The following is a 19,601-nucleotide window of genomic DNA, read 5'->3' as shown; positions in this document are numbered from 1 at the left end:
TTGTTCTCCATTTCTCATGTTTTTTACGAGTGTCAATGTCTAAGAAGAGTTATATAGTATATGTATTACAAAAGAAAGTGCTATATATATACTCTACAATGTGATTCTTTGATTCTCTAATTGCCTCCACAATATCAATTAAATATAACTCCATCGCACAAATAGAAGGAAAGGGATGTGATATTTGTGGTTGTTTATGTTATCTAGGCACAAAGTATTAAAAGCTCTAAAATTGATGTTTCTTTTTCTTTCCTACAGGTGGTGTTATTCTATCCTTTACTGTTTCAATTGGAGTTGGACTGTTGATTGGAGCAGTTATCTTCGCTTTTCTCACTTGCTTGTCTCGTCATAGAGCCAGCGCTCCTATCTCCCCTGGAGTCTCAGGTCGGCGCCAAAGATCTTCATCCAACAACCATTCCCTTAACAGAGGAGGGTTCTACCGCAACAGCAGCTCAGAGCGCCGCAGTAACCTCAGTCTAGCCAGCCTCACTTTTCAGAGGCAAGCTTCTCTAGAGCAAGGTGACTCCTTCAACCGAAAATCAAGCTTCCGAGCCTCAACTTTCCACCCATTTTTGCAATGCCCTCCCTTAGCAGTGGAGGCCGAAAGCGAACTTGTAACCCTTCCGCTCAGCAACAATTCATCTCCCACTGCAAATAATACTAGCCTAAACCGACCTGAATTCCATTGGTCGAATAACAATCTTCGCGTGTGCCATTCAACACAAACCCCGCCTCCTGCCTATGAATCTATTATAAGAGCTTTTCCAGATTCTTGACTAAGTAAATAAAGGAATATTCTCATTTTTAATATACACTGAAAATTGTGCAAGAGATGGGCCATGAACGTACTAGACCAGAGGAACTTGCCTCCCTTTGCAGTATTTTACAGTATGCTGCAGGAAAACAATCTATTGTTATGCAGATATTAATGACTGACTGTAGTGCCTCATACCATTGTGACCAGAAGCAGGCCAGGTCCATTTAATTAAGGGAATGAGCTAACTTCCTGGGCTGGAGACAGTATTTGCTAGCATTTTCTGAACAAAAAATCTAAATGTAAGAAAATGATTCAACATGAGAAGTGATTACAGTCTAGACAACGGCATAGCAATCACTAATGCATTAGCTGAGCTGTAGTGACACCAGGATATTGTAGTAACATCAGGGGACTGTACGGGTCCATTGTATCCGCATTACAGCTATATTTTATTATGTAACAGTGGGCGGGGGGGCAGGGTGGTAAGTTACTTTGTTTGCACCATAGCCCATTACACAATTGTTACTCCACTGAGTCAAAAGTGTCAGAAAATGTATTTAACTACACATATTCTGTCATTTATCAAACATTTTAAGGTAGATCACACTGTCTATTTACAGTGCGTCTGTTAACTATGAAGGAATCTTTGAAGGCCTATACTATTTTATAAAAGATGAGGAAACCTAGTTTATGAAAGAGATATTGTATTTGTGGCCTCGCCACCACCAGCTCTTAAGGGCTCCATTTATAGCAGAGATTTATCAGTCCTCTTTCGACATGACTCAAGGTAGCACTACGCCACGTCTCCCATTTGTATGTGAATATTCTGAGGAATTGTAGGAGCAAAAGGAACCAGTACAGCAGACTGGACCATGGTCTCTCTGATTTTGTACACCGTTTTATAATTACATTGTGTGATCTTTTTTCAATTAGGTTTCCAAGAGCGCTCTAGTGAGATGTTTCACTGTACCTATGATTCTCTCATTTCCTATTCTAGAAAAGTTACTTACTTTCATTGTATGAAGCACAATTACTTTTATATTTTATGAACTTGTTCTCTTCTTTTATATTGCAAGTGTGCCAATTACATTTATATTTCTCAATGACACGGTGTGTTGTGTTGTGTTTTTTGTTCTTCCATGGTGTCTGCTGTCTTGTGGAGGTCCAGCAAACATCGATTGGACACATGCGTTCTAGAACTTCATTTTCCTAAGTATACTCAAAAGTGTTGGTAGGAAAAACAACTTCCACATTACTTTCCCAAAACAAATGTCTTTCACAAGCTCTAGCCTTATATTGTGTAAAGCTACAGCAATTCTACAACACATATTCTCTCTTGCGTCAAAGATTGCATGTTAATTGATGGGTGTTGTTTACTGATTATCTCAATTAGATCTGGGTGCATCCTGGAAAGTGCGTTGAGGGCTGGATAAGTGATAGTTTTAAGCGCTATAGAGAAATGATACAGTACAAACCATCAACCATGTTTGGTCAAATGAGAATTGTTCTAGCAAAAGTATTTATGTATATAAAGAAACAAAAGATTGGGAAATTTGGAATGCCAGTGAAATCATCTATCCACACAACCATAATTAAAACAGTGGAGGGCAATACGTATCTGAATAACATTAGTGCATTTTTCCTCTCTTTCGGTGGCAAATGTGTCATCCCTTGTACAAAACAAATGCAATTTGCTCATGATCTGCTTCACAGAGCGAATTTGTGACACTACAGTTTTGGCTGCATATGCACAGCTTGAGGTCAGGGGTTCCAGTTCTGGTTAACATGAGGTGGGACCAAACCATATCTTAGGAAAACCACTATTTTTGTGAAAAAATTCCAGTTCACATTTATCAGAGATAGCCTGAAAAATGTTGTATGGATCCAGTCCTAATATATCAATGTTGGGCACCCACACATTAAAATGTTCTCTCAAACATTCAGATTGTGCTCGAAATGTACATGATGCAAAACGGCCATAACATACAATGGCTGTGCAAGCAGGTATCCCTAATTCTCTAAAACATGTGTCCTCTCGGCAGCGAACTACTTTCCTGTTGTCGACGAAACCTTGGACCTGATTGGCATAGGCGAATGAGCTCTGCCTTCTCAAGCCTCAATGCTTCCCATGTGTGAATTATATATCCATGTACAGCTATGGTCTACGCAGACCACAAGTGTTTGTGCGCATTGCTCAATTTTACCCACTTAAGTTGAAGTCCAGTGGCCTACTGATGTCAGCAGATTCCCTTCATTCAACCTTATTAGCTAATGGGAGTCAAACAATAAATGATTGAAACTTTATTTTTCACACTTGCACTTCCAGATCAAGCCCTCCCTCTAAATGCATGTCCAATCTATGATAATGGACCTCTTTGCAAGGGACAAGTCATACATTGTAAGAAATTGGGTTATTGATTGAGGAGGTTTGAAGCACCACTCAGGCAACAACCACATTGTGAGGCAAGGTGAACTACAAAACTCACTAAATTAAACTGTGCTTAACTCTGGTACCTTGGCACAAAAGCAGTCAGGCTTAACTAAGAGGAAATGTGTAAAGTAATTATGCAGAATCATAACTGTAATAAAGCACAACGCAAGAAAAAATCAGAAACCAATTTATAATAATACAGTACATTATAATAAATAAAATGATACCAGAATGAAAAAATCCAATCAGTAGAAATGGAAAAGTTCAATTTTGAAGTTTTAAACAAAAAAAGCAAAAAGCGGCACTTGCATTCAACTGGTCGTGCTTGACTGTGGTAAAGTTAGAAGTTCAGGCTCACTGCGATGGAGCACAGCTCATTTACAGGGACCAGGTTAGTCCTATGAAAGAGTTATCTTCTCAAAGTCCAGTACAAAGAGTTCCTCTCGTCTGGGATGAGGCAGTAAGTAGCAGGTAGAGCATTGTGGACGGTCATCGCTGTAGTGCAATGAGCAGGCCTTGCAGCGCCAGCTGTCCTCACTGTAGAAAAAAAAGCCGGTCGGGCATCACAGATGGTCATGCTAGAGCTTCTTGTTGGTGGTCACCACAGGATATAATTGTTGTATCACGAAATGCAGGTCTTGCGTGGCCGGTCATCACTGGTGGTTGCTGTACTGCAAAGTACAGGTCTTTAACAGATTAACACATTGGCAGTAATCACGGGCGGCAGCCTTGGCATCAAGGAGCCTGTTTGTGACCAGGAAGAACCCAACCTTCAGGATTTCACCCTTTCTTCTTGGTAAGAGCTCAGACTAATGCCAGCCAAGGGTCCAGGACTTGGAGTGCACCTCTTAGGGATCAGGAACTCACTCCAACAGAGGCCAGAAGGGTTCAGGCAGTTCCAGGCAAGTCCAGCTGCAGCAGATCAGCTGGGCAGTTGCAGGGAGGCCTCTGCAGCTTGTTATGACTCTGTAACACAAACACGAGGTCTGTCACCTGACTTTTGGAGAAATACACAAACCCCAACTGCGGAGCAGTTCACAGTCATGTGACCCAGGACTCTGGCAGGAGGCACAATGGTTAGGACAACAAAATGACTACTTTCTAAAAGTGGCATTTTCAGGTGGAGTGGACGATAAAATCCACTCCACTAGCAGAGATTGCAGAGTTTTGCCCACTCTGCTTGGAGCATGGCATTCCTGAAAAACTCCACAAACCGCTGCATGGTGGGTTTTTTTTGTGTGAGGCTTGATAATATTAAGTTGGCAAGCGAGAAAGTCGAGAGCTAGAATGCCTCCGGCGAGATTTCCCAACGTGGGCGGTGGTAGCAGTTTGCTACCGTTTGGCTTGACAAAGCTGACACTCAAGGGCAAAATCTACTCAAGCGGTAGAAAGAAGATGTGCCCTCTGGCTGTTCGTGCTGATTTTACGGCATGCGATGTGGTAAATTCCACAGCTCATGGAACTTCACTGAATCTCGCAGAGTTTTTATGCGACTCTGCGGAATTCTGTGGAGTGAAACTGCCCACCCCTCATTTGTAGAATTGTGACTAAGCCTGGGCGTCATGCTCCGCTTCGCCCATGGAGTGCACGTAGCACTGCCTGCTTCGCTGTTTACGAAGTAGGCATAGCAGGCAGCGCTACGCACACGCCGCGGCGAAGCAGAGCTGCCCGCCACCCGCCGCCCGCCCGCCCTCATTTTAAAATAATTTAAAGAATGTTAAAAGTAAATAAAATACCTTACCTGCAGTGCGGCGTCCCGGGGCTCCCTCTTCCTGCTTGACGGCAACTTCTTCACACAAATGCACATGCGCGGAGGCCCGCGCATGCGCATTTCTCGTGGCACACTGCAGGTAAAGTATTTTATTTACTTTTAACATTCTTTCAATTTTTTTGAAATGAGGGTGGGCGGGAGGCGGGTGGCGCGTAGTGGGGCTACACGGAGCGCGCGAGTGTGCGTAGATTTTGCCACACTACGCGCTGCTCCACATAGCCCCACTACGCCCACTACGCCCAGGGTTAATTGTGACTTGTATGAAAGTGGGGTATAATGTAGTGACTCTGGTTAGGCTTCACTATTCAATACTGTCACATTTACCCAAATAGGTCCTTTGGATTCATGCTAATAAATCGCTTGCTCAGTCCTGGTAGTGTGGCAGAGTACAGACAGCCTTTACTAGATGAACATGTGTTAAGCATTTCAGAGTACCAATATGGACGATAAGTAATTGACACGACTCAAAAGAAATCCAACACCAATTTATGAAAAAAGTGAAGATTTCTATATAGGTTTAGACGCCAAAATGAAGACAATTGGATGAGTATAGCCAGAGATATGAATTTCTAAAAGGAAAAAAAAACAGTGCATTTAACTCTTAAAAAGGATAACGTTGCGGTCAATGGGACATCAGACTAATGACACTAGGTCACTTGCAGGTCGAGTCCAGTCAGGGGGTAAGGCAAGGCTGGTTCCAGGACCAGGGTTCTTAAGTGAGTTGAATTTTACCTGGCTCGTATGGCCCGGGTTTAGAGTTGTTCGACTGTCCTTGTTGCTGAACACAGGAGCAGTGGTTGCTGGTTTTGCTGCATGGACAGAGCAGGTGAGGAAAAAGATGCAAAATCTCGACAACGGGGCCACTGACGCAGCTGGTTGAGGATGCTGTGGGATTTACTCGAGGTGCAGCGTCCAACAAAGGTAGTGGTAGCCTAACTGGCTGCCACAAAGCCTTGGCAGTAGCAAACACACCTTTAGGTTACTTCGACATCCTGGAGTCTGGACGAAAATTGTATCCACCTTAAACATGCTGGAGAACAGGACTACAGGGGACTAGTACCTCCAGTGCAAGGGAGTTCTGTAGTTGCATTTGGCTTGCAGAGTGGTTCTCCTTTCTTTTGGAACTTAGACTATGGTCTGGGATAAGGAGTGCCCCTTAAACCCTCGAATTAGGGGTGTTAGGCGTGTGGATGCAAGTAGCCAATGAGCTTCTAGCTCCAGTGGCTAAATCGTCCCTGAAGTGTGACCACATATGGGTGTGTGTGTCACCTTTTCTACCCAGAGCCCTCTATTCTGTCACTTTTTCAAATTACAAAACCCATCCTCTGCTGTACAGACCAGGTAGCCCACTACAGCTAACATTCTGGGGATGTAAACCTCCTGAATACCTAATTTCCCATCCTATCCAGGTGCAAATGTGCCTGGGGGAAAGGAGATTGGCTGTTTCCTCCTTTGGGAGGCAGCCTACTTTCATATCAGAGGCACTGAGAGCTTTGAATCTCACCTCCTGATGTGCCACTTCACCAGCCATCCTGTCAGGGAGGGAGGTGACATCTCCTGCCCAGACATGCCTTTGTTGCTCACTTCAGGGAGTTCTAACACCTCCTGTCAGGGGGCTAGATTCTTGTCTTGGTGGCAGTAGCTGCAGGCTGTCAGCCAGGGAACAGGAAAGGCTGAGGCAATCAGATGGGCAACCTCTAAGGTAGCCAACTGGGTGCATGTCACGTCAAATCTGACTTTGGGAAAAAGTTGGATTTGATGGGACAAGTTGTTTGATACAAACATGCCACTTTTCTGTGGGACCATAATGGAGCTGGCAACCTTGGGGTGACTGGGTGCCAGCCCATGTTATATTATAGCCCATGAACACTTATATTTGCTCTTAATGGAAAGAGACTACTATAGGGACATATAAGTTTGCACTTATATGTCTGCATATATAATGCACCATCCCTCCTGGACTCAGAAGATCTACCTTAGGGGTGACTAACATATATTAAAATAGTGTTTGGAGCTTGTCCATCATGGTGATGGCAAAGTCGAGTTTTCAGTGCTCCAGCAACGGCAGGCCTGCTGTCACCTCTTTACATGGGTCACTCCGATTGACACTATAAGTGCTGCAGGCTCTAGTGACCCTTTAACTCCCATGCCCTAGGTACCATCGGTAGCACTTACCAGGGACTTATAAGGGGGTAAAGTCCTTGCTAATTGGGGCTACCAATTCACATGCATCATATTTTAGGGAGATGACACTGGCACTTCGGCCCAGATACTAGGCTCCAGTACACTTTCAGAGTCATAACCATCAGCATTGGGGAAAACGTTTAGGGTGACCATACAAAAAGGGCACTTTTCTACATGACTTAAAGTCTGAGTTTAGCATTGAAGAGGATTTTAAATTACAATTTATTTTAAGTCTTAACAGCATAGCTCTATCTGCTCCCAATACAAAGTTAGAACTTATTCAATGTAATAAAGTAACCCAGTGTTAGCCAATGGGAGAGATAAGCCTTACAGTAGTTAAGAAAGACTTTAGGGATTTTTTACCACAGGGACAAAAAAAACTTAAACCCACATGTCCTACCTTTAAATATCATCTGCCATGTCCTACGAGCCTTCAGTGCCTCCCTTAGGGGTGATTTATAAGTATTAAAAAGGAAGGTTCAGTGCTTTATTATATATAATGTTTTATTTTGCCAGGTCAAAATGGCAGTTCAAAACTGCACTACTAGCTGCAATGGCAGGCCTGAGACATGTTTTAAAGTGCTACTTTAGAGGGTGACACAGTGAGTGCTACAGGCCCTATAGTAGCATTTCATTTACAGGCCCTGGGTACATGCAGTACCATATACTAGGAACGTATAAGTACATTAAAGTGCTAATCAGGTGTAGGCCAATTTTACTATGCTTCAGGGAGAAAATGATAAAACACCTTACACCTGGTTAGCAGGTAAAAAGTGCACAGAGTAGCATTGCCAACAAAATTAGGTTCAGCAAAAGAGGTGAAAAATCTGAGGGAAACCCTGCAAAAATGGCCAGGTCTAACATACATCTTGGCTGAAATAGCTGCTCCTCTGTGATGAGGCTGTGAATTATGTTTTAATCCTAAGTAAGTACGTTCTGTGTGTTTTTATTGTCAAATGGTTGGAATGGATAAGGGACATTGTTGTTCAATTGCATTAATCAGGATAATAACATTTTGAAATCCTTCTAACATCTGATCACCAGAAGTATGTAATTCACTTTTGTGAATCTGAACCGAAGTGTCCTAGTCAGAAAGAGAGAAGTTGATGTTTTTTTTAATCTCACTTACACACTCATTGCAGGAGTCAGGGAAATACTGATTCAGCCAGTAATGGAGTTACAACCCAACCCAGAGCTCCCGGAAGTGTGGTAATTCTGCATCCAGTATTTTTTCACCTACAGGGTTTTCTAGCGAAATATTCATCAGGTGTAACAGAATGGACTATGTCCCCGTAAAACCACCAGAAATTTGAAAATCATCTGTGGATCCGGGATAGAAACAATAATTTCTTCTGTAATTCTGCTTTTCTTGTGGACATAAGCCAGTTACCTCAGTAAATCCAGTTATGAAATTATAAATTTGGTGTTTCCGCACAACACAGAATGAGGGCCTAAGACTCAATAATAGAAACTTTTGCTGTTTTCTTTGCCCTCTCAGAAAATTTAAAAACCAAAAGTACATTTTCGTACTGAATCAGGTGACCATCTAGACAACCATTTTGAAGAATGGGCATTAGGTAATCTGTCAACATACCTTGTGGGATTTTTACTCAGGGCTGTTTGTGCAGGACCCTTGGTAAACGTCTCTTTGTTTAGGAAGCACAAATATAAGTCAGAGTTTTTTTATGCTTGGAGTTCATTTTCAGCAGGGCAAGCCATTCGAAATTTATCAGGTAAAAAATTCCTGGCAAACTACTGCACCAAAATGCAGGTTATTCTCCATTTGCAACGGGAAAATTAGCGATAGGAGTTTTTTTTATCGATCCTGATAAATACAATCCCTATGGTTTCTGCATTTATTGGGGCCGACAAAAAACGTATCCCTGGCACCTCAACTTGGAATGAAGGCTCAAGGCTAACTAGTGACTCTGGCCCACGTTAAGAGAGTTTGCAAGTCTTCTCCCTGAGGATATTTTCTATGAAAAATTGGACCAAGCAATTTATTTAACTGAACATTTTTATTCAAAATATGTATGCTAATAGCAATACTTTTTCAACACAGTTCAGCGCAGAAATCATACGTTATTTTAGTATATCAGTGTCTAGCCCTGCTCCCAATAACTTTGCGCCTTATTTAGAGTTTGATGAGGAGGGACACTTACCAACAAATGGCAGCTGTTTTGTCTGACATACTTGGAGTGTCATTGTTATCAATGCACTGTTAACAAGGTAGATGGAATATCAGCCTCTTTCTGGCAAATGGTCCACATCCACCCAATTGGAATCAAGCAGTGGCAAAGCCAAGAGGTCTGTCGCTGGTTATGGCTGAAGAAGCAGCCGTGCTCTCATCACTTAAAAAAACACATTGAGTAATAGACAGAGGGGCAGATTTACTAGCCCCTTGCGCCACTTTTGCGTTACTTTTAGCATGGGAAAAGTGCCGCAAAAGTGGCGCAAGGGGCTTGTAAATCTGCCCCAGAATCTTTTGGGGTCCAAAAAGGCACACATTACCATAGTAGTCTCTGGCACTAACGGGGACTACTTTTTGTATGCATGTGCTCCTTGTAAGAGGAAATGCATATTGTAGTTTACAATAAAGTCAGACAATGCCAATACTGATCAATGTCAACGTGTCAATGAAACCTCAGGGGCTGTAATTTCTTCCTCTTTTCTACAACTCTGGAAAATCAAACAGATCATCAAACTTCTTTCCTTCGAGGCTCTTACTCAGGCTATTATTGCATTGGTCATCTCAAGGCTGGATTTTGCCACCTCTCGCTACTTGAGTCTCCCTAAGGGTCTGAATCGCAGACTCCAGTTGGTCCAAAATCAGGCAGCCAGGCTACTGTATCATCACCCTCAGAACTGCCACATTACACCCCCCCCAGCTCCCCCCCCCCATCTGAGGAAACTGCACTGGCTGCCTGTCGAACAGCACTGAATCTTCAAGGCCGGTTGACTTATTTTCAAATCATTACAGACTGGCAGTCCCGCCTTTATCTGTGTTCATATACAAAAATACACGCCTACTCGCAACCTATAGTCTATGTACTCCAATTTTTTTATCACTCCCACTTTTTAAAAAAGTCACCCGGAGGTTCAAGATTTTCGGTACTTGTCCCCCCATCTGGAACACTCTTTCACCTGATATTAGGGCGGAACTTGGTTACTTTAGTTTCAGGTAACTCCTAAAACTATGGCTTTTCAGGCTGACTTATGAGTAGCAATCAGTTGTGCGCTATGTTTCAGTTACCTTAGTGTCATGGAACTGTCTTTGTGTACACGTGCGTCAGAAATTTATGTAACATAACATAACATAATCATGGCTGAAGTGGACTTGGGTGGACAAAAAATGTGAACGACACAACAACAGACTTATGCAATGAAACCCCCTATGACACATAATCCTAGTAAGATCAAAGGATCAAACAAACACCGACATAAAAAACCAATCAATCTGTTGTTGGCTGCCACCCAGTTTCCTTGTGCCAATGTGTTTTTGTAATGCTTTTGTAAATCTATATTACAAGGAGGTAGAGAGGGTCAAAACGATAGATAAATAGAGAGTCTTGCAAAAAACAGAGAGGCTCTTAAAGGTAGACAGAGAGGGTTGGATAGCTAGCTAGCTAGACAGACAGACAGACAGACGGATAGATAGATAGATAGATAGATAGATAGATAGATAGATAGATAGATAGATAGATAGATAGATAGATAGATAGATAGATAGATAGATAGATAGATAGATAGATAGATAGATAGATAGATAGATAGATAGATAGATAGATAGATAGATAGATAGATAGATAGATAGATAGATAGATAGATAGATAGATAGATAGATAGATAGATAGATAGATAGACAGACAGTAGTTAGTCAGGTTAATAGATGTATAGATGGAGAGGTTGATAGACAGGCAGATAGGGTTGAAAATATAGCTGTAGTTCTCAGTTAAATAACATACAGGAGTGCAGTTATAAATGCATTTTATTGCATGCATTCTAAAAAGAAAATTACTATATGAAGAATGGATTTAAATGGACACAATCTTGTGCACACTTCTATAACAGCAATCGGATAAATAAAGGTGTGGTTGTGTTGTGGATTAGACCAACAACAACTTCACAGTATAGAGACTTAATCCACATATATCATCGGTAATTATTGGTGGATTTCAGCGCGCTCATAGTACCACATCCAACCCCTAAACTGAGCGTGGGAATAGATGTTATTGGCAACCCGAAACATGACACTCTGATTACCAAAGAAACCGTGAAAGCAGATCTAACTGTTTTGTTTGGTCACTCTGGCATGCGCAAAGTAAACACAGGAAAGATACGAAAATACATTTTTAAACATTTATTGAAATGATCATAATCTTGCAAAGAAAGCATGAGCTGCAATCATCAGGAAGATGAGACATGTTACTGCACTCTGCATTATAAGAATGGTAAACAGTATGAACAATTCAACCATGTTAATTATTACTAATATTTGCTTACCACTATCTGTATGTAATACTACACTAAAGCGAGCGCAGCAGGAGTAACCATCTGCCAGATGAGTTGGGAGAGTCTAACTCCATATCTTGGTCTTAAGTGTCAGGAAGCCGGTCTAGTGTATAGGTTATCTTCTTCAGCAGGATGCAGGTCGGAGTCAGGAGGGCTGCATCTCAGTCACAGTTTGTAGTGGTTTCATGATAATCCCAGCATAAAAGTGCTCCTCTCACTGAGCTGTAACATGGAAGGTGTTTATTTGACAAAGTACTGTTCTTATCACACTGTGGCAGAGGCACAGAGCAGCTCCTTTGGTTTTGTCTAGATAAAATGAAGTGTCTCCTAATGAGCACAGAAAGAAAGGAAAACAACTCCAAAGGAAATTTGGAATATTATTAGCAGGAAGTAGGAACTGATGGAATGTGTCATGTGTTGTGAAGAGCTGGTTGAAAGCTTTAGGCCATAAACACACAGGCAAACTTAAAGTAATAAGTACAAACAAAAAACACGGCCACTGAAGGGAACTAATTTGTATGCAGATGTGCTCCTTGTGAAATAGTGATATGCTCTCACTCAAAATGAAGTTAGCCAGTTGCTGAAATTGGCTGACCCCCTGCCCCATGCTGTATGCTGAGGTGGGTGGAAGCAAAATGTGAATGACACAAAAACAGACCAATGGATGAAGAAAGCTAGCTGAAAGCACCTGTATGTTTGTTATACATATAATATTTATAAAATGTAAAGTTCTTAGCTAACAATAGACCTAAAAAGGAGTATTGTGGCTAAAGTGACGAACTCTGTGTGCGCCTGTCAGACAATTGTGCACTGCTTCTTCATCTCTATTTTTAGGCCTGGGAGAGCTAACATTTCATTAGGTAATGTTGTCCTAAAAGCAATTCTCTTGTCCACAGCCAACCTTGGCTATCCCCGTGCACTGTCTGTCAGTCCAGATCAACAAGTTTACGCATGTGGAACATATGGCAGCCATGAATAAAAACACTTAAAGCACAGAATGGAAATGTAAGGTTCATTGTTTTTATGCAATTAAAATTCAGTGTAGCTATGTAGAAGGCATCAAAGTACTTTAGAAAATCTATAAGAATACAACTTGGCATACTTACAAGCAACAGCAAGACAATATAGAATTAAACTTCTAGAGGTGCTATAAAGAAAAGGTCTGTACCATAGGTATTTCTGAACTGTTAAGCTCTTAATGCACACCTAATATTTGGTGGAGAATGTGAAGGCATACGCATTGACAAATGTTACTAAGGGCCTGATTTAGACTTTGGCGGATGATGTGAACTCCATCGGGCAGAAGACAATACCTGAACCTTCCCAAGAGAAATTTGCCTTTTAAATTTAGAGTTGTCCATCAGCCATGTAGACTTTGCTCTATATTGACAGCTACAGCTGCCAAGTCAGTTCCAGTCAATGTAGGAAACGTTTGATGGACAGTACTGTTAGCCATGATGGCTGGCCATCAAATCTTTCAAAAAAATTTTAAAATCAAAAATAAAACTTTCAAAGAAGTTTGTTTTTGAAAAAAAGAAGGATCCCTCATCCTAAGAGTTTTCTCCCGGGGTAGGAGTCATTACTTTTTTTCGTCATGTCTCTTCCCACCAGGTATTTCCAAGTTCTGATGGACAGGAAAAAAACAATTCACTCCATCCACCCTAATTAGGGTGGCTGGTGTAATATCTTGCCTTTGAAGTCTCCTATTAGAGCAAGTATTCCATTAGTGGAGCCAACAGGGGCTGCTTTGAATGAATACTCACTCTAAGTGAGGAGGACGGACTGACAGTTTGGTGGACAGGGTAATTTGTCTCTTTTGCGATGGCGTCCCTTGTTCACCAAACTCTAAGTCAGGCATTACGTTTGGTTCTGATAGGCATGGTGTGTTCAAACCGAGAAATGACAAGTGGTTAACTAGTGATGTGGCCCCAGTTTGTGCGTGCTGGCACTAGTTTTTGGGGACCACAATTATTTTTCATCATCAGGTCTTGACTCTGAGCAAGAGTGGAAGGACAGAAGGGAGAGAAGGAAGGATGAAAATAAATATAGACACACACTAACAATGGGAAAAAACAAGTATGAAAACGGATCTGCAAGAGTTAGCAAGAGACAGGAAGTGTAACGAATTGGTAGAAAGAGGGATGAGGTGAAATCATGGCTAGGCAGCCTTGGTATTCAGCAACCCATCATTAGTCAGGGCATGTGGAGGGCTCCTAAAAATACCTTAGACTCATGTAGTTACATTTTTATATATTGAGCACTGCAGATGATAAAATACTCACATGGCCTTTACAGGGAGAAGAGGGATGGGGAGAGCTTTACAGTGTTACTTGTGTCATGCCCCTTCAGTACCTGCATGTGTGGCTTTGTAACTAATTTAATAGTCCTGCCTTCTTTCTGTGGGATACAGCATGAATACATTGTGTCTCTTGATTGCTTGATGTTGTGCCTGGGTCATCTTTTGAGAAAATGTACATTGATCCTCAATGAGCTAGTTTTACCCTCATAAGTAGCTCTCCTTAACATTGGACATCAACAATAACATGCTCTGATGCGCTGGAGAAGGCGGGCTTCCTACATGGTGAGGAGGGGCCCAGTGTTGAAGCATTTCACTTTCATGAGCAAGAGCCTTTGCTCTTAGAGTTATGTATCGCTATTTTGGTTTCAAACCCCTAAATAAAGTAGTTCCAGCAGCCAGAATTCTGTGACAGGTGTTGCAGTGTTATATATAAGTAAGGGAAAATATATCTTGACACATTTCAGCAACTCTTTCCTTTACTTACCCCTTGTCTGTGTATTAATCGTAGAGCAATATACCGGAGACTATTGGGTGATGATAGAGTCAGAAGGAATTGAAGAAGGACATATCCTGACAAGAAAGCAACAAAACAGCATGTGTGCTTGTGCATATGAATCAAATGTCTAGCTTCTGCTAATAATCAAATCACATCTTTGTACCCTAGCAAAAATATCCCAATTAGTTAGTGTGCTTTTGCAGTCAAACTGGGAGGGCTGGGCAGCAGCACAGCATGGGGGATATTTGAGGGGAGAAATTGAAAGTGGTGTGTAAATTATAAATTTAAGTTCTAACTAATGGTGCATAAATTAGATATTTGTGTTATAACTATAACTTTATAATTTCTCCAGTATGTATAGTTTAGGTTAGGTTTGTATTTAAAGAATAAAGTTTTGCTTACTATAACTTAGCCTTAACCTCTGATTTCTTCAGTAAATTTGAATGATTTTTATTTTTTTATAAAAATGTGTCTGAAATCATAGCGTCAAGTGTCATTTAATCGAATATTGGTAACGTGTCATGTCATTGAGTATAGTAGAGGACAGTGTCATGCAGTGTAGTGTCATAGAGTAAAGTTGTGAAGAGTGGAGCAGAATGGAGTAGTGTTGGGTATAGTGGAGTGGTGTGGTGTGTCGTAGATTTGACTGGAGTATTGTAGAGTGCAGTGACATGCAGTACAGTACTAGTGAGTATCATATAGTGGAGTATTTTCGACTGTAGTGTCATGGAGTTGAGTGTCATGGAGTGGAGCAGAATGGAGTGTTGTCGAGTGGCATAGAGCTGAGTACAGTATTGTGTAATGGTATAGAGTCGAGTAGTGTGTTGTTCAGTGCAGTGTAGGGGCATAGAGTGTAGTACAATGTCACACACTGGCAAAGAGTGCAGTAGAGTGTTGTAGAGTGAAGTTTATAGAGTACTGTAGAGTGTTGAAAAGTTGAGCAGTGCGAATTGGAGTGCCTACAGTTGACTAAACTGTTGCACAGTGTAGATAACTGGAGTGGTGTAGCGTAGAGTGGACTAAAGTGTCATATAGTAGAGTGGTGGCCAGTATAGTACAGTGATGTAAACTGTAGTACACTGTAGTGGCATAGCATATGGTGGAGTAAATTGTTGTTGAATGGTGTGTCATACAGTGGAATGGTATGCCGTATTGTAGTGTGAGAAACAGTTGTAGAGTGGAGTACAGTGTAGTGGGAAAGAGTGGAGTACAGTGTTGTAAGGTAGAGTGTGGTACAGCAGACTAGAGTGTGGTACAGTGTGTTGCAGTGGAGTGGCATATATTGTTGTAGAATGTAGTGGCTTACACTGTATTTAAGTGGAGTGATGTACAGTGGAGTGCCATGCAGTGGAATAGAGTAGAATGGGGTGTTGTAGAGTGGAGTTGCGTCCAATGGTACAGCAATCAGTGGAGTGGTGTACAGTTGAGTGGGTTCTACTGGAGTGGCATAGAGTGGAGTTTTGTACAGTGCAGTTGCACATGGAAGAGTGTCTTTGACTGGATTAGCGTATAGTGGAGTGGGGTAGGGTGGAATAGTATACAGCTGGAGTTGGGTACAGTGGACTAGCAGACAGTGAAGTGCCATAAAATGGTATATCATATAGTGGAGTGGTGCAGAGTGGAATGGCATACAGTGGACTAGCATAGATTGGAGTGGTGTACACTGTAGTGGCATACAATGGAGTGGCATACAGTAGAGCAGGATAGAGTGAAATAGCATAGAATGGAGGGGCGTAGAGTGGAGTTGCATACAGTGGAATAGCATAGGGAGGAGTGGCATAGACTGGAGAGGTGTACAGTAGATGAGCTTACAGGGGAGTGGCATAGAGTGGAGTTGCATCGATTGGAGTGGCGTGGAGTGGAGTAGGGTAGAGTGGAGGGGCATACAGTGGAATAGCATACACTATAGTGGCCTACCGGGCAGTGGCGTAGAGTTGAGTGACATACAGTGAAATAGCATACAGTTGACTAGCAGACACTGAAAAAGTGTACAGTGGAGTGGCATGCAGTGGAATGGCATACACAGGAGTAGCATTTAGAAGAGAAGAGTAAAGTAGAGTAGCATACAGTATAATAAAAGATTATGGAGTGGTGTACAGTGGAGTGGGGTAGAGTGGAGTGGCATAGAGTTCAATAGCACATAGTTGAGTGACATGGAGTGTAGTTGCATACACTGCAATAGTGTATAGTGGAGTGGCATAAAGTGGAGTGTGGTACAGTGGAGTGACGCAGAGTGGAGCTGATCAAGTAGGTTAGGGTCAAGTGGAATAGCGTGCAGTGGAGTGTTGTAGAGGGTAGTGGAGTAGCATTTAGTGGCATGCAGTAGAATAGCATACAATGGAGTGGCAAAGAGTGGGGTGTCCTAGAATGGAGTGTGTTAGAGTGTAACCGTATACATTGAAGGTGAGTAGAGTGCAGTGGTGGAGAGTGGAGTGACGTACAGTAGAGTGAGGTACAGTGTAGTGGCATACATTTATTAATGTAGTAATAGGGAAATTTATTTAGAACTTTCTATATATTTTTCATAACACCTTAAGGAGAACTGCATAATTTTTTTTAATGATGTGGACATGGAAGCTGACCAAAATAATGCTTTCACCCGCTGGGTGTACCCTTAGTAGCTGCTCCCTGAGGGTGGGCAATAGTAGTTGTTCCTTGCTGGAAGTAGCAGTGCCAGCTTCTGCTTCATGCAGGGAGCAGGCTGGCACCGTGGGGTCCTTGGGTCTCTCCCCATGGCCCCCCAACAAATATATGGTGGGTGTCCTGGGTTGGCACCAGGGCACTCACCTTTATGAGTATGGGCCCCGGGGGATGGGATCCACGGAGCTAATATCACCTGGGAGAGGGAGGCTGCATGCACCCCCCTATTAATGTAAGCCCTGGGAATGGGTTCCCCAGGGCCTAAAGAGGGTCAAGGAGGGGAGTCGCTCAGCTTCCTCCTGTTTAATTAAAAAGCATAGTCGTGGGGGATTGAGTTCCTATCCCCCAGATCTAAACAAGGCCTGGGGCTCAGAGGCTTGTGGCCCCTTTTCCCTTTATTTGAAAGAATAAGGTCTTGGGGATGAGGTCCCCAGGGCCTAAAAAGTCGCGGTGGGGCACACGACCTTCTGCTCATTATTTAAAAGAAGGCCCTGAGGCATGGGGCCCCCAGGGCCTAACAGGGCTTTGGGATGGGGGCTGTGTGTCCCCCTCTCCTTCAATAAAAGCCAGGGCTGGAGGATGGGGTCCCCAAGGCCTAGCAAGGCTTTGAGGGGAGGATGTTGTGGCCCCCTCCCCTTTATTAAAAAACAAATAAGGCCATGGGGTCCCCAGAGCCTAATAAGGCTCAGGGAGGTGGGACATGAAGGCTGTGTGCGCAAGTACTAACCTATGTATATGTGATCGTTTTGCTTCAGAAGATGGGCTATCTGTAAACTTTATGCCTCAGTATAAAGGCTTCAGGTAGTATGAGCTTTAGCATCTTCAGTCCATGGTTATTTTAAATGTTTGATTAGTGCTAGATTTATGTAGGCCTTCGTAACCCTCTCCTTGTGACTATGGCCCTGGACAATTGGTGGTTTAGAACTGATAATCCAAATTGTTTCCCATTTTATTTTGGGCTGTCCATACTGTGGGAAATGACTTTAAACTCCTTTAAATTTCAGCTTCAAAACCAAATTAGAATTGCATCTTAGAATGTATTTAAACTGCTGCAGAAATGTTTTCACATAGAAAATGGCTCATAGGAAAATTTGCTTGCTTTATAACGTGAAAGAATCCTTTTAATGTAGCAATTAATTTGTAAGTAGATCACATGCAGGGAGAATGTGCTTCTTTAAATATAAATGAAAATATTGTGAAGAAAATTTTTGTATTGGGCTATCATTTGTAAATGTGCCCCTTTAGTTAAGCCCAAATGTCTTTTCTTTTGACTCTTGCCCTTAGCTTGATGGATGTTTATTTTGCCTAGGACCAGCATCTTACTTAAGAATGTGCTGACTTCAAGCTTATGTTTCCTTAGCCTCATCATGCCACATTAGATAATTTATACTAAACAATGAACCTTGCTGTGACTGCTAGAATAATGAATGCTTTAGATGTATTTTATGTGTGCCTCACCTGAATATTATTGCTAGTTTTGTATCTGCATAACTGACTAGCGTATGTATCCACAATGGACATAGAGAGTGGCTTTTAGATTAGATGAGAAGGTTCTCATGAGAACTTTCCTCCATGCTGCTAGTATATGAAACACTGTTTTGCTACATACCAGCATGAATGCTTACTGTGGGAATTGGGAGAAGAAGCAACGGACGCTGATGACACCTCAGATGAGGGGTTTTCATTGGAGGAGAGATCTGAACACCGACTCAGTTTTCATACATTATTGTGTGATATTATATTAATGAGTGTTCTTAGCTATTTAGATCAAATGGAAAAGCAGCAAAGCCAATTCACTGCTCTCAATCTGCACCTTGCTTGAAGGAGATTTATCCTTGTTACTGACAGTGGTTGCTGAAGATGAATGTATTATTTCCTTATCCAATACTCTTTTCTGATCAATGCTACTGCAGCGATCATTCATTCTTTACTGATACTTTGACGGTTGCTACTACAACTATAGGGAACTCGGCTGAGTTTCCAGAATAACTCTTTATGGGAAGTTCTATCTTGCTCTTTTCCGAAAAGGAACGATTCATTGGTTATTCTAGGGTATATCACGCTCTTTAGCTAGTTTAATGACATTTTTTTAATGAAACATTGTGGGGCATTTTTACAAGAAAATTCTGGAGCAGGGAGCTGTGCCAAATTTAGCAGCGCTAAGCTCTGACATTTCCAAAACACAGGGATGCACTGTATTTACAAGAATACGGTGCACCCCTGTGTTTTCCTTAGTGCTGGCCCTAAAATTATCTGCCTAGCGCCAAAGCATGCACCCTTGCACCATAGTGCAAGGCTGCCTGCATTGCAGGGAATGATTGTTTATGTGCAGGAAAGTGCTATTGCATGGCTTTAGTTTTTAGAGGTGCCTCAGATTTACACATCCTTGTAAATCTAGGGCACAATCAAAAAACAATGGGTGCTGCTGTGGAACACCTACAGCAACACCCATTGCACACTCCTTTCATGCAAAGTGATACGTGTAAAGGGGCTATATTTACAAGGAGGCGT

The 19,601-nt window shown here is 42.1% G+C and overlaps 1 protein-coding gene across 1 annotated transcript in view; it reads left to right on the top strand.

The window, feature by feature from the left end:
• MYCT1 (MYC target 1) overlaps window positions 1–1,863 on the top strand; it is a 203,517-nt gene extending 201,654 nt beyond the window's left edge. The window contains exon 2 of the mRNA XM_085611788.1: window positions 259–1,863. Coding sequence (XP_085467914.1) covers window positions 259–776 — 518 coding nt within the window. The 3' untranslated portion in view covers window positions 777–1,863. The remainder of the gene's footprint in view (window positions 1–258) is intronic.
• The last annotated feature ends 17,738 nt before the right edge of the window (window positions 1,864–19,601 follow it).

The sequence above is a fragment of the Triturus cristatus genome, chromosome 6 (genome assembly GCF_964204655.1).
Source record: "Triturus cristatus chromosome 6, aTriCri1.1, whole genome shotgun sequence".
Taxonomy (NCBI): Eukaryota; Metazoa; Chordata; class Amphibia; order Caudata; family Salamandridae; genus Triturus; species Triturus cristatus.
This window is presented reverse-complemented; position numbering and strand designations above follow the sequence as displayed.